The sequence below is a fragment of the Amphiura filiformis genome, chromosome 6 (assembly GCF_039555335.1).
Source record: "Amphiura filiformis chromosome 6, Afil_fr2py, whole genome shotgun sequence".
In the NCBI taxonomy this organism is placed as follows: Eukaryota; Metazoa; Echinodermata; class Ophiuroidea; order Amphilepidida; family Amphiuridae; genus Amphiura; species Amphiura filiformis.
In genome coordinates this window covers 47,587,834-47,604,317 of record NC_092633.1, presented here as the reverse complement: position 1 = coordinate 47,604,317, position 16,484 = coordinate 47,587,834, and the positions used below count along the sequence as shown (strand labels likewise).

The 16,484-nt window shown below is 35.9% G+C and overlaps 1 protein-coding gene across 3 annotated transcripts in view; it reads left to right on the top strand.

Moving 5' to 3' along the window:
- LOC140155519 (histone-lysine N-methyltransferase SETDB1-B-like) overlaps positions 1-1,902 on the top strand; it is a 46,834-nt gene extending 44,932 nt beyond the window's left edge. For 2 of the 3 annotated variants that reach the window (XM_072178391.1, XM_072178389.1), the window contains one exon: positions 74-1,902. In XM_072178391.1, coding sequence (XP_072034492.1) covers positions 74-191 — 118 coding nt within the window. In that variant the 3' untranslated portion in view covers positions 192-1,902. The remainder of the gene's footprint in view (positions 1-73) is intronic. The other variant, XM_072178390.1, reaches the window with a different exon arrangement.
- Positions 1,903-16,484: the final 14,582 nt, after the last annotated feature.

Sequence of the window (16,484 nt, the reverse complement as noted above, 5' to 3'; positions counted from 1 at the left end):
CCTAGATTAGTGTGTGTGTTCAGAGATGTGTACATAAAAATTATTTTCCTGTATGTTTATTCTTCACTTACAGACGTATCCGAGCCAGTACAGAACTAACGTGGGATTATAATTACGACGTTGGGAGCGTGGCGGACAAATCACTGTTATGTCACTGTGGAGCCACGCAATGTAGAGGAAGGCTACTGTAGAATAATTATGTGAAGTACATGAGACATTAGTTAATTAGCTATTGATGTGGCACTGTCCTGGTTGAACCAGTATCCTGATATATTTATAACTACACAACAGTACATGACAAGTTTTAAAGCATGACCCCACAGCCTAAGTAGGGGTAGATCAGCACAATGATCTCAAGGATGTTTTCTTTAACTGGAGATATCAGTGTCGGCAAATGATGCAGAAATTGCCAAGCTATTTAACTAAAATCAATGTTAGTTCCATTTTCAACATTTATTATGTGTAGAAGGTCCCATTGTCGGCACACAACATGCATGGATTGGCTATTTTCATGTAGACCTAGCAATCATGATGTGTAAAACTCAATGGAGCCTGCTACAGTAAACTTAAATGTTGACGGAAGCAAAAGGCATTTTTTTAACGGTACCGTCCAGCATTTTTTGTATAACTTTGTGATTTCTGCATTATTTGCTGTTACTAGTATCTCAAAATTGGGCTATTCCATTTAAAATCAACACTACTGTGGAAGATTTAGCTAAAGGCTTCGACAGAGGGAGTACAAGTTTTGAATAGAATAGACAATTGGTAACTTCCATTTGAAATACTCACTCCTGTTGTGGAAGATATAGGTAAAGCCATAATGCAGGGGGAGTATGGGTTTCAAAATGATTTACTCTGACCAATTACAATTGAAAAACATACTCCCCCTGTGGAAGATAGTTCCAAAATCTTCCACAGGGGTAGTGTGGATTTCAACTGGAATAGCCCATTTATTATAGAACATCCTTGCACACATAGTCGTCACCTTGATTTTCAAAATCAATTCTCACTTGGCTGTGGGGTCATGTTCAAAATGTGGTACCTTATTTATTGTGTGAACTGTATGTGGTTTCAGTGGGATTTTTGTATGATAATGCTAATGCATATTGTTTGAGGAGCATGATTGGTCAGTTGCTTACAGGATTGGCTGATTTAAATCACACTGATTTCTGATTTGAATCAAATGATTCTTTTAAAAAAATCAGTGATTTAAATCAAAATTTTTGAAATGTATTAATTATGGATAATTAAAAGCTGTTTTTGTTAAGGGATCTGGAATGAGCGTTTCGACAGTATTTTTTGTGGGACATGAGAGCACATCAGACATATTGAATTGCATTCTGAATACGAAGAATGTCTTTCTGATATCAAATAATTTTCATTTTTTGAAATTCACGATGTAATACTAATTTTATGACAAATTATTAAAATTTGATGTTTTTCACATTTTTGATATATAACAGTCCTCGAAGTAAATTTTATAAATCTAATGATATATTCTTAAAGTGTATGTAGCTGGGAGGAAAAGTCGATGATCAATTGAAATTTTTGACCTTTCATATTGAAGATATGGAGTTTTCCCCCCAAAAGACCTAATATTTGCCATAAAATGTGTATTACATTGCTAATTTCAAAAATCAAAATTATTTGATATCAGAAGGACATTCTTCTTATTCAGGATGCAATTCGATATGTCTGATGTGCTCTAATCTCCCATAATAAATACTGTCCAAACGTTCATACCCCATCCCTTAAGTAATCAGCTGCTTTAGCCTATTTTTGACCTTGACAATTATTATTATACTTAGTAAAAAGATGAACAAATTTTAATCTTTACCCAGATTTGACATTCTTTAAATTTTTTAAAATAATTTCAAGCTCCCCTTTATATAGGTCTTTTATAAACTGCTCAAATAAAGAAAGTCCGCGGTCATGTAACCCGTCCTACACCAAAACCTGATCTTATTATGACAATTTGATTGATACTGTCATGTGCATAATCTTATTAGCTCCAATTTGATACCAAATTTGCTACCAAACTCTCTAAATTCAGAGGGATTGATACCAGTATATGAAATTAGGTGCATTTTTGAAAGTTGCAAATTGAAAACGGACCACGCGGACCTGCAGAGGTGATGGGGCAGAGCGCGAGCATTGACACAGCCCGAAACAACCGTTAGGTCATATTGATCGCATCGTGCCCTAGTATTCATCAGTAAAGCACTGTAGCAATCCATGCATGTTAAATTAACAATTGAATAAAGTGCTCGCTTAGGATAGTCGACAGGGGCCCATCGTGGGCAAGCAAGCTTGACAACATTGCCAGGCTAAGCAATTTCGACCGTGTGCGTTGTTTTGATTTGCAACTTTTGAAAATCCACCAAATGCCATAAACTGGTATCAATCTTTGTCACTTTTGAGTGTTGGGTAGTAAATTTGGTATCAAATTGGAGCTAACAAGATTATGCACATGACCGTATCTATCAAATTGTCATAACAAGATCAGGTTTTGGTGTAGGACGGGTTACATGACTGCGGACTTTCTTTATTTTTACCTGTTAGGATTGAGTCCATTTGAAATCACCCCGATTTACCTCTAATTTTCACATGATTTATTCAAGATTTTACATCATGAATATTTTGCATTAGGATTTTTTTTTTACTTTTACTGCATATTCTTAAGCACTTGAGAAAGTTCCTGCAAACTTATTGGTTCTTAGCCGTGTGATAAAGGGTTTTTTAGCGGCTGTCGTGCATCTATCGTCTATCTATATAACACAGGTGACATCATAATTTTGTTGTTTCAAAATAATGATGTCACCGTGTTATATGAGATGATAGATGCACAACAACGGCTAAAAACAATACCTTTATTCTCTAAATTGGAATTAAGCAACTTTGTGTTGAACCACTTTGGTTGACTTCAGGCAGTGGTGTAGCGTCATAGGGGCACGAGGGGGCCCGGGGGGGTACTCAGTACAAATGCCGCAAACATGGGTAGCATTTTCGACCTTCTGGTATATCAATGACCCCTTTATCAAAGCCTATTTTGGTATATGAATGGGTCCTTTTTTCAAAATTTTCTCAATTTTTTTGGAAAACAGCCCAATTTTTCCTTAATCTGGCCAAAATTTTCCAAATTTTCCCAAAATTTTGGGAAAATTTGTAAAAACTAAGACAATTTTGGTTAAATTCTGCCAAAATTTTGACTTTTGGTATATCAATGGGTCCAAATTTCTTGAAAAATTGGTATATTTATGGGTCCACTTCCAAAATCTCAGCGGCACATCCCTACCAAAACCAAACTTGAGTACCCCGGGAGGGGGCACATGTTTTGTTACTGCGCACATCAATTAAGTCCCAACTTACGCTTTTTTTTTTTAGCCTAATACAATATGATACGTTTTGGTGCTGTATAGTTTCATGCTTTGGTGCTCTATACTCATTTGCATTGAAAAGAACTTCCATAAGCTCGTTGGCATATTTTATAAAAATAAAAACTGTGGTCCATATCAGTTATGCACTGGTCAATTCTATTTGAAATCCATACACCCACTATGGAAGTGACCTTGACCTTGACCTTAAAGCAATAATGTGTGATTTGCATAAAGAATAGATTCCTATTTAAATCTTAGTTTTCACTGATCACATTGCACCCTTTTAATTTTAAGCCAAACAAATTGCTATTTCAATCCAGTGCCTACAATGCGTGTATCAGCTCAGCGATCATATTACATGTATTATTGCGCGGAGCATCACGCAACTGGGACGTATATATAAGACGTACAACAAATAGCGATATACTGTATGTGCACACAATTTATACGTCACTGCGATTCAATGAGCTGACATTCACGAGACGTGTTGGCAAGCACTCGATCGGTGAACTCTGAACAAAATTTTACTGTAATATTAAAACAATTCAGGCTTAGTTTTTCATGTGGTATTTTGTACGCCACTGGGCAATCATGTAAAAAGTAGAAATTTGAGAAAAATTGGGGGCGTCGCTGTGGAGCAAATCGCACATTATGGCTTTAATCTCCCACACAGGGGGTGTAGATTTCAAATGGAGTTGCCCATTCAGGTAACTCCATTTGAAATTCTCACTGGGTGGAAACAGAGGTTGTAGGGGGTGGTTTCAACTGGAAGGAATAGCCCAACTATGGTGTTCTATCAGTTGTGCACAGTGTAGTAGTTTTGAAAAACAAATTATGATTAACAAAGCTGATAACTGTAAATCATGCTTGCTCTGTTTTATAGGAAAATTTTTATTTTTTTCCTTTGTTTGTATTTCAGTCAGAGACTTAATAAGTCCGGACTATAAATAGCCCAGTGAGTACAACTAGGCCTGAAAAAAAAATGTTTGATTGGCATAACACTAAAAAATTTAGGATAGGTTGGGATTTTTTTTTTTTTTTACTTTTAAAGCTGTAAATTGCATTTGATAAAGAACTTGTATTTGGAACTTTTCTTCTTTTTTTTTAGAATTTAATTTATTTTTTTTTTTTGGTTGGGGGGGGTTGGCAAAAAACAAATCAGGGTTGGGCCGATTTCTATCGGCCGGGTTACCCCGACCGGTTGGGTCGGTCGGGTTACGCCAATCAAATAATTTTTTTTAGGCCCTATGGTTAATCAGTTGTTTAAAAATATTAAATATTGGATTGTCATAATGGGACCAAAATAATATTCTATAAGGTACCATGTGAAGACAGGTGCTGGACACCTGCAAGGGTGACTGACAGAGCTATAGCCAGTGTCTAGGCTATCCACCTGGCTACTTGTCGTATTAAATGGAGAGGTTCAGTGGCATAGCTAAGGGGGACGCGGACGAGGGGCACATGTCATGGGCGCCATCTTAGGGGCGCCGGATTGCAGTCTTGGGTGGTGCCGAATGGTTACAAAAAGTTGGGTCAACTATTCAAAATTTTATGTACTGATATCCCTTTTGTCCGTTTGCATGAAAATGAACCAAATTTTGCCATATTGAAGGATTAATATTGCCACAAATACGTATGTTGCAATTTTTGTGATCCCTACCCCCCCAGTTTGGTTGCCATTCTATATCCCTGCCCCAGGGGGCACAACACCCCTAGCTACGCCACTGGAGAAGCTACTCCTGGAATACGCACAATTAATGCCATTGAAATGCTAAATTGTAATTGAAGCTGTTAGTTGAAAGACTATTGAACTTTTAAAGTAGATAAATAATTTGAAATCTGGTTAATATTTTGGAGGTGCAATTGGGATGGGCGTTTTTTATTTCTCCAAATGACGAACAGACTTCAATTTATAACCAAGACATGGGCTATGGTGGCATAGTTGGTTTTAGTAATATATACAAGAAGGTCCTATCTGCAATAATAGCTGCCAGGTGTCAGATGCATGTGTACAATATCAAAATGGTCAAATGTCCGTAGGGCAGATAACACATACTTGACTATAGTCTATCCAGTATAAGATAGTACATGACCCTGTTCTTTTTTCACTGAAATTACTATAATTATATATCACAAAAGGATAATTTTAAGTTGTGGCAACATTCACTAAAACTACCACACAACATAGTTGTGTGACCATTTGACCCCGGGACCTCGAATACTTCCAAATGTCATGTGATATCATATAGTGAACAGACTATAATTCCTCGAAGTGTACTATTGATACGAAAACATTTTTATGCTGACACTGAAAGCTTAAGTAAAAATGCAACTTGTAAAAAAAATATAAAGGCATGAAAACTGTAATATTGTGTGAATGATTTTGTATTTAATCAGCTCCCAATAATTATAGAAATTGTTGGAGGTCTGTAATGTAGTTTATACTGGTTAAAGGGGCATTTCATGATCCACAGCCTCATCCCCATTTCTCTAAAAAAGTTTGGGATTTTTATACCATCGGAAACCTCCGACTACATAATGTTTGTGCCCAAATATTTGTTGCAGATTCATTCTGTTGGCAAAAATATTGTAAAATTTGCATTTATGTTTTGTTAAGGACTCGGGTAGCGACGTTTTCACATTATATATTGTGGGACCTGAGAGCACATCACACATATTGAATTGTATTTTGAATACGAGGAATGTCCTTCTAATATCTAATACCGTAATTTTGATTTTTTGAAACTTGAAAAATTATAGGTTTTCCTAGTCAATTTCGCAACTTGTGCGTTCGATTTTATAAAAGTGTCATTCGTTTTCACGCAAGATTGAATGATGGCAACGAATCCCGATTTCTTTTTAGTTCAGTCAAATTAATGTATGATCAATTTCGTTCTTGAATGTTTCAATTTCACCATTAGACGTCGAATTTAAAGAAATAGGCAATCAATTTCGCCATAGATGCATGAGGGACTGCGAAATGTTGTTAGTTCGATTTTCGATTTCATGCATTGACAATCTAATTAGCGAAAAGGAATTCAATTTGAAATTTATGCGCATTTTCAAGTATACTGACATAGGCCTATAATACGTCTACGTAACTAAATCGTGAAAATGCTTTTAAATATATAATTAGTTATAATTCATTTCATTTTTACTAGGCCTATGCATTAGGCAATTTTTAACACTACTTAAAACGATGTTTTCCCTTCACATTTAATATAGCAACGTGCTTGTTTGAACAATGTTGACGATACATGTATCTAATGCTTAATATAACACGATAAATAGCATTTTCATATTTGAACCATTGTAAAATATTTAAGAACTTTTGGATTTTATTCTGCACTTTGCGAATTCGATTGAACATTTTTCAATTTTGTTTTCGCATTTATATGAATGTGTATTTCTAAATAGGCGCTGAATTCAAGGCTACGTGAATTTGGCGGCACAATTTTCGAAATTTGCTGCACAATGTGAGAAATTGGGTGCACTATTTAGAATTTTGATTGCGTATTAAATGAAATAAATTTTAGATTGCACATTCGCTAAATTGAAATCGAGAATGTAAGCGTTCATTCAATTTCGCGCGAAAAGGAATGACACTTATACTAAACTAAACGACCAAAGTTTGAAATTGGACGGGAAAACTATAATAACATTTAAATGTCGGGTTATATAAAGGTCATAAAAACGTTTTAAACAGGTTATATATTTAAAACGTTTTGTATAAAAACAAAAAAAAATGTTGTCAAAATGTTATTGTAAAATTGTTTTTGCAAGCATGTTTTGCCAAATAGTTCTTCAACACTTGCATAACATTTGATTTGATTTGATTCAGCATGTTCATATTCAGTAAATTATCAAAAAATATCTTAAATGTTATTTGTTTTGTTTTGTTTTGTTTATTTCTTCTTTATACTGGGTCCATATTCAGGAGAAAATTTAAGTATATCCCCCTGTTCTTCCATATGGCCCAGTTAAAAAACGTATATTATACCATTTATATACCCTTTATATATAACCCGACATTTAACGTTTTCTGGCAACCTTTAACCTTTTATGAACAATGTCAAAAACGTTTTGTGTTTACTGGGTATAGCTAAGTATACAAGCTATGAATCATAATCCTTCAAGACGTTTCACTACTTAGATATGACCAATTCTTCAGGTTCAGATGTGTTTCGCCTCTTCCAGTGGCAGGGGATAGCTGTACCCCTGTGAAGGCTGTTTAGGCATTTTTTGTTTAGGCTTTTTGGCCATTTTTTATAAAATTGTTCTCCTTTGAATGTTGTCTTTTCATTCGGTCCCAGGTGGTGTATGACGTGCAGTCCCTAAATTCAGTAAATTTTCATCGTCAACCGTGTAATTGAATGGGATTATTTTGAAATTTTAAAACGCTTGAAATATCACAAACAAATAGGCCTATGTTGATAAATAATATAAATACAAGCTAAAACCGTTGGGGTTCGATAATGAACCCCACAAAACTGACCGAGTATATGGAGCCGCTTGTGGAAAATGCCATACGGCCGGGCGGTTTCACGAGTTGCCGGCTCGATCATGTCATCCGCCGCCTGTTCGGTCCGGTACCAAGTGTATCTGTCCTTGTCAGTGATTTCAATATTCATGTTAATGAGAAGAATAGCTAAGAGTGTTCCTGAAACCAGTGTGCTCACGCATGCAGTTGTTGCATAATAAAATTACATACGCTATGTAGACGACTTCTACACATCGTGGAAGCTGCAAACTTGAACAGATGTCCGGCTTAGCTGGTAGGCCTACAGCAGAGTCTTGGACTATCCGGGCTGGTATGTCTGGTAAATTACGTATGAAGTGGCATATTATGATATATCTCGCAACCAACGTACATAACGTACCCCGCAAACATGGCAGATATATCTCGTGATCACATTACCAATTCGAGTTGAATAGAAGTTCTGTTTCCTTTTTAATGTTCACTCAACTGTGTACAGCCGTGTCCTTTTTAACAATACAAATTTAGGTTATAGTTCAAGTTCATTTGCTGTTGCTTCTGACACGACAAATGCTGTCCCATGCAAAGTATAATCAGGGAAGTGATTGTAATAATATAGGCCTATAAGCTACTCTCACTTCCCTATTAAATTTAGGCCTTATTATACGCAAACTTTGCTTTCTGTCCAATGCATAGCTCATTATTTACCGTATTCGTTCCCTTAACCACCCAGAGCGTTTAACAATGTCATTTTGGATGGGAGCTTATTTTTTACATTGTTTAGGCCTACAATACGTAAGGCCCAAAATATTCATCCATCATCATCATCAGACCATGATTCAGATTTGCATGGGCAGTTAATAAACTAATACCAAAGTTTGCTTGACGTATAGGCCTAAAGTCACTGGTGGGCGCTTATAGGGTTGGGCGGTTAATGGACGGAATATAGTAATTACTCTCGCTTCCCTGATAAATTTAGGCCTATAAAGCAAACTTCGCTTTCTGTTCAATGCACTGCTCATGATTCAAGTTTGGGATTGTTAGGGAATGCTAGATTAGAGGCGTCTGGTCTCCAAAAGACAAAGGAAAAGAAAAGGGGAAAAAGTAAATTGAAGGAAAGGATCTCCCCAAAATTGCCCGGTGCACCATTCTGTGCTGCCCGTTTCCCGGCCACCAAAGTTCACCCCGATCATGGGCAGTGGCGTAGCCAGGTTTTCGGAACCGGGGTGGGGGGGGGGGGGGGCACAACTTATAATGTACCGGGTACTGGCGGATTTTTTCTTCTTTTCAGAATGTGTTTATGGTGCTGTCTACTGAAGATCGCTATTGGTATCTACTGAAGATGACTGATATCAAAATGTGTTAATGTTGCTATCTACTGAAGATGTCTGATATCCGATTGTGTTAATATTGCTATCTACTGAAGATGGCTGATAATAAAATGTGTTAATGTTGCTATCTACTGGAGATGACTGATATCAGAATGTGTTAATGGTGCTATCTACTGAAGATGACTGATATCAGAATGTATTAATGTTGCTATCTACTGAAGATGACTGATATCAGAATGTATTAATGGTGCTATCTACTGAAGATGACTGATATCAGAATGTGTTAATGTTGCTATCTACTGAAGATGGCTAATAATAAAATGTGTTAATGTTGCCATCTGCTGAAGATGACTGATATCAGAATGTTTTAATGACGCTATCTCAGGCTGAAGATGACTGATATCAGAATGTGTTATTGTTGCTATATACTGAAGATGACTGATATCAGAATGTGTTAATGTTGCCATCTAGTCTACTGAAGATGGCTGATATCAGAATGTGTTAATGTTTCTATCTGCTGAAGATGACTGATATCAGAATGTGTTAATGGTGCTATCTACTTTAAAAAGCTAATATCAGAATGTATCAAATGTGCTGTCTACTGAAGATACCCAGCAAGCAAGTTTTATTGTCGGGTTATACAGAAAGGGACGGGTAAAACGTTTTAATAACGTTCCAAAAACCTTTTGTGAAATATTAATGCAAAACATTCTAACATACTGTTATTCAAAAGTTGGCAAACTATTTTGCACAAATAATTGTCAAAAATATTTTATAAAAACAGTTTAACGACATTTTAGAAATATTGTTAAAGCGTTTTTTATATAAAACATTTTATTTTCGTGACCTTTACATAACCCGACATTTAAATGTTATTAAAACGTTTTTAATAAAAGATGCATTGTTTTGTATGTTGGTAACATCGCATAATAGGTCAACAGGGCTCAATGGATTTTGATCTTTTTCGGCCATGTTACTAAGGCAAGGTAACAAACAACCACGAGATATGGCAAACTATTCTTTTTTGAATGTGTTTGCAAGTGGAGTAATCTAAGACCCTTTTTTTTAAATAAAAATCAGAGAATTTGTCAATTGTTGTCCCCAGTGGAATCCAAATTTTGACATTTGACCTCAAGAATGTACGTCCGAGATAGGTTGAAATAATACTTTTTATGAATCTATGACGAGAGAAATACATTAGTATGGTTTTGAACCGAGCTTTGAGCCGTTTGACCAAGCGGCTATCATTGATTTACGCGAATTCGGCACTGTTCCACTAGGCCTATACTTGGTATTTCCGAGACTTTTGATGTTTTGTGTGAGATGTTGGGAGATGGATGCATGTGATATGGATTCTGTCGGGACTCGCATCCGGTCCTGCCGTCAAACCACTCGTCAAACACAAAAACGTTTGACGGTATGCTAACATGTCAGTCCGGATCCTAGATAAGACGCACAGACCATCTGTGCTTGATGTTGGATATCACATACAAGGGGGGCAAAGTACAAAAACTGACACTTCAATTTAATGAAACGGTAAAAACACAGAATGATATACACTCTACTAAGTAATATATTCAAAATAATAATTTAATATTTACATTCAATATTCATTCTATTTCAATCTCACTCAATATCCAATTAAATATGATTACATCTTCAAACTCAATATACTACAAAAACTGTGTCTAGTGATTGGTCCCTTTCTTTTTTGACCTCAATTGTAAACATGTGTGTAAAATCTAAACACCAACGTCAAAAAAAATGGCATCAAATTCCTAAACACGTTAAGCATTTAAACATGTTTACAAATCGAGGACAAGGTGGTGTCTAGAATTGTCTAGAAATGTTTTTGCAGTGTATTCAATAAAATTATTGTTCTATTGTGTACAAATTATCCAGGCCCGTAAGCGGGGGAGATGAGGGGGGTGCTGATTTTGAAAAAGTGGACTTTTTTCAAGAAGGCGATTTTGTGACAAGTGACTTTCTGCCCAAAATTAGGACCTTTTTGACCAATAAAGCGTAAAAAAATTTTTTTTATATTTTGGGGCTTTTTTTTAATACTTTTGCAAATTGGGGGGTGCGGCCTGATTAATTATCTAATACATCACAAGATCAATAATCTACATGTTCAAAAACATATACAAATTGTTTTAAAAGGGCATTTCTGAGATCCACATCATCATGCATTCATCCCCCACTTTTCTCAAAAAAGTTGATATTTTTATACCACTGGAAACCTCTGGCTATATGTTTATGTTATGTATACAAAAACTTCGTGCAGATTAATTCGATTAGCACAAATATCGGGAAATTATTACGTACAACACATTGTCTATGGAGCAATATACACAACCATGCATAACTCACAAACGCAAAATCGGAATCACCTGAAGTTTGGGGGATAAGCTTTTTTCGTGGATATCTACTGAAAAATGTCATTAAAATGTATAACGATATTCTTGAAGAGGTTCATTAGGTTTTTAGAAACTCAAAATATACATTTCATCTTGTCAAAACCAAAAGTTATTTACTGACCTGACAAACAGAAGTTCGAGAGAAAAACATCACTCTGAAGATGGCCATCGCCCAAGATGCATCGAAACTGTCAGGTCAGTAAATAACTTTTGGTTTTGACAAGATGAAATGTATATTAACATGATTAAGATAAGAGTATAACGAATTTCAAGTACGCAAGCTTTCTACACTAGTTCACATAAAATGAACAAAAGTTTGATATTTTTGATATTTAACAGTCTGGGTCCTATTTCGAGCTTTATGAAATAGGACCCTGGAAGTAATTTTTATAAATCTAATAATATGTATTTTACGTGTATGTAGCTGGGATGAAAAGCCGACGATCAATTGAAAGTTTTATCCTTTTATATTGCCTGAAAAAGCCTGAAAAAAGTCTGTATCTTCGATATGAAATGTCAAAATTTTCAATTGATAGTCGGCTTTTCATCCCAGCTACATACGCTTTAAGTACATGTCATTAGATTTAGAAAAAGTTTACTTCAAGGACAGTTAAATATCAAAAATTTTAAAAATATCAATTTTTAATAATTTGTCGTAAAGTTTGTATTATATCGCGAATTTCAAAAACAAATTTAAACGACATTCATCGTATTCAGAATGCAATTCGATATGTCTGATGTACAGTCAGCTCCTCCCACATAATGTGCAAACGTTAATATCCGATCCTTTCGTTTTGAAGGTACACATTTTCCCCAAAAGACTTGAGACTTGAGGACTGTTAATATCAAATTTTAATAATTTGTCATAAAATTTGTATTAGGCCTATATCGCAAATTTCAAACAAAAAAATGCATTTCGATATGTCTGATGTGCTCTCAGGTCCCACAAAAATACTGTGCAAGGGGTGACCGATCCCTTAATTCGTTTAGCAAAAAAATGTCATGAAATTTAAATTACGTTCTTGTGCACCAGAACGAAATTACAACACATTGTCTATGGATTAGTGTAATACACATAATCATGCATAACTCGTATAGTAAACGCCAAATCGAAATCAACAGACATTTTGTGAATAAGCTTTTTTCGTGGATATCTACTGAAAATGCAGAGGATGCTAGGATCACAAAATACTCCCTTAAATACACAAAATTAATGATTGTAGGCTTCAACCATGCACGTAATATGGGTCGTACACTCAGAATTAATGTTTGATTAAAAAATCCACTTTTTGGTGCGTTTGGAATTCTTCCATTATGCATTCAAATAATTGTTTAGTTATCACATCTTTATCGTGATGTTTAAGATTTAAGAATTATTTTAATAATTCTTAAATCTTGAACTTCTTCCAAAAACATAATTATTTGTATTTGAAAATACAAAAAATTATGTTTTTGGAATAAGTTCGAAAACACAAATCGATTTGTTATCAGATTCACTGATAATATTTCACAAATTTACAAAATACGATTCCTCTGATAAAATTATTTCAATAATATTTCACAAGCAAGTTATCTCATAAGTGGATAACTGATATTCAACATAAATATATATTATTTTACAATCCAACAAAATAAATCTGGCTTTTTGTATATGGTCCTTCTTAAATCTAAGTTTCAAAGTTTCATATATATAACATCCATGCTTCATTGTACGTCGGGAGGTAAAGATCCTGAAGCGACGAGCAGTTGGTTTCACTATACTCACTCCATGTTCTTAAGCGGTTGCTGGTACATACAGGATGTGTTAACTGGAAGCCTTGATGTCAAACGACGGTCTCCTTCTTGCATAACACACATAGCTGGCACAGATCAAGATAATAACAATCCCGCTACAATCCCGCTACTTCAACTATATAAAACCTCCGATACCATGATCAGATTATGAGTATGTTCTTTCCATCCATAAGAACTACTTACAAGCTACATTATGAAGACACACAGTATCCTCGCCTTGGGAGGGCGAGTTAGCGCAGCGGTAGTTCCCTCGCTTTGCACTACTGAGGTGCCGGGTTCAAGCCCCGGCGCGGCCCAAGGACTCATGTGCACTTGGTTTTATCCTGATTCCATGCTCGCCGCTCCGCGCAGGTTTTCTCGGGGATCTCCGGTTTCCTCCTGCTTTCAAAAAAGCGGTGATTGTATTGTTTGGTTATCAAAAACTTCCTTCACCCAATGGAATTTGGGGAGCTGCACAGATAAATGGTGGATGTTACAATCTAAGTGCGGATAGGTTTGCGCTATTCCGGCTGCACAGTGCCTAGTTGATGCGATCTGATTGTTATGATTCACCATGGCAGTGAAATTACAGCGCTTTGAACACTCGGACACTCCGTGATCTGTGGTAAGGCGCTATATAATTATAAATAGGCCTACCGAAATTTATTTTTATTTTTAATTTAGATCAGTCCACTATTTGAAATAAATATATTTGACGGTAAATACTTTATACATGTACAGCACTCTGGTGCAGCCCTGAGTGATCTTAGATGCACAGACCCTCTGTGCTGGGCTGGTGTTGGTATCATCTAACATCTATCTTGCATGCTTCATTGTAAGTCGGAGGTGGATCCTGAAGCGACGGAGCAGTTGGCATCACTATACCCACTCCAGGTTCTAGAGGAGGAGGTTGATAATCAGTAGCAGGGGGAGGGTGAGTAACTGGTGTATGAGTCATCTGGAAACCTTGAGAAGACTGCATACGACGTTGTCTCCTTTTTGAATAGCACACGCAGCAACAGACAAGGATGATCATAACTGCCGCTACTCCTACGAAAACCCCGATACCATGTTCAGGCGCAAGATCATCACATTCCTTTCCTTTCCATCCGAAAGGGCATCTACAAGCATCACAGCTGCTGGTGAACGGGCTACCGGTACTAACACACCCTGAGATGCAAGTTCCAAAGGTACATTGATGATGACACGACCCCAGGTCGGATGACGCTGGTTTTAGACACATGAGTAAAGTACAGAATAGCATGAATATATGACGGTGTAGTGACGAAAATGACATTATTATTGCATACATCGTGGAGACTGCTGTTGGTTTGTTCTTCATCAAAATCTTCCGAATTTGTAGATTTGTATAAACGTATTAAGCTTTAACTGATATTTATTCACTCTACTCGGCTTTATATTATTTTGGACCATCTGTCCCATCACACGTCAGTTAATATCTGTGTGTAAATGGCACGGCGAAGTGTGTGATATCGTGAGTCAACAACCAACGGCAACACGCATGACATCATGAAATCCGTTATCACCAGTATTCATGGTAGTATGTGTCATCCGTACACTCACCGTCTTCAGACATCAAAATACGTAGTAATCTAAACATTATTAGCAGGAAAATTATAATTAAACGGATAAAAATTAAATTGACATATTGTACATCTCATCACAAAATATCAAAATCATCACATCATTCCACTATCGTGGTCCATGCTGGAGAACATTGTGCACATGCGATATGCGGTAGGGCCTACATGGTCTGCAGGTTATAGTTCAAGTTAAATTTATTTATATCAGGGAACTTCGATATCCGGGAATTGCGACTGAAAAAGGTAATTTTCTCTTACTTCCATGATTCACACAAGCGGTATATCCTGAATATGACATAGGTCGGTTTATTTCCCAGCATGCTCGGTAGGCACATCCATTTCAACATAGACCCTGGACTACACTAGTTTGGCACATGATAAAATATTAATACAGAAAACATGGTATAAGAACTATCCTATAGTAGATCGGTTATACCAAGTAACTGATGAGGCATAGATATTTTAATAGAAGATTATTAAAATAATAGAAGATTATTAAAATAATCTTCTGGTAGAGGTCACTGCCGTGGCTTTTTCTTCCGCAAATGGCCGCGGTGGTAAATCATTTCATCTCGAACTGTGTGACCTGCGTCCCGACATTTAATTCTATGCAGTGTCACCCTCCTGTTTATGTGCTGTTCTTGTTTCTGACACAGGAAATGCATGAATTCCCGTGCAGTAAAGCAAACTTAATTCCCTTGGTTCATACACGCAGTTTCCGTATGAGTACTTCTTTAAATTAGTTAAGAATAGGCCTAATATTAAGTGGAAAAATTAAACGCCTTAAGGTTATTAATTATTTTAAACTGTTGTGATTTGGTAGTTCACAGCATCTTACGAATGGTAGTGAGCTTTGGCAAAAACTGTATTGCTCAATTCATAACGAGTGTGTAGAAGAATTAAAATATCACAGATATAGTTTTATACGTGCTGCGGTTCTTAATTGAGTTACGTTGTAAAGAGGGCTGAAACAACAACACTTTTGTAAAACGTACATAACTCATTAATAACAATAAATTAAGCAAGTTTGCAAAGTATAATATTTGCAGAATGAACTTTTGCAAAACTTCAAGGTGTTATTTTTCAATAATATATTGATCTAGATAATGAAAATCGATTTTTAGGTTGCTTCGACCAACAATACCTCGTCTACCCTTAAAACATTTCGTAACTTTCTCAATTTATTTAGCAGCATAGAGTGCTCATAAAGGTTGACAGAAAACGTTTAAATGTCGAGTTATGGGCCTATATATTATTGAAGGTTACTAGAAGTATAAAAACGTTTTTCAAAACATTAAGGGCTGGGGTATGAACGTTTGGACAGTATTTATTTTGGGACATTAGAGCACATCAGGCATATCGAATTGCATTCTGAATACGAAGAATGTCATTCTGATATCAAATAATTTTGATTTTTGAAATTCGCAATGTAATACACATTTTATGGCAAATCATTAAAAATTGATATTTTTATATTTAACGGTACTTGAAGTAAACTTTATAAA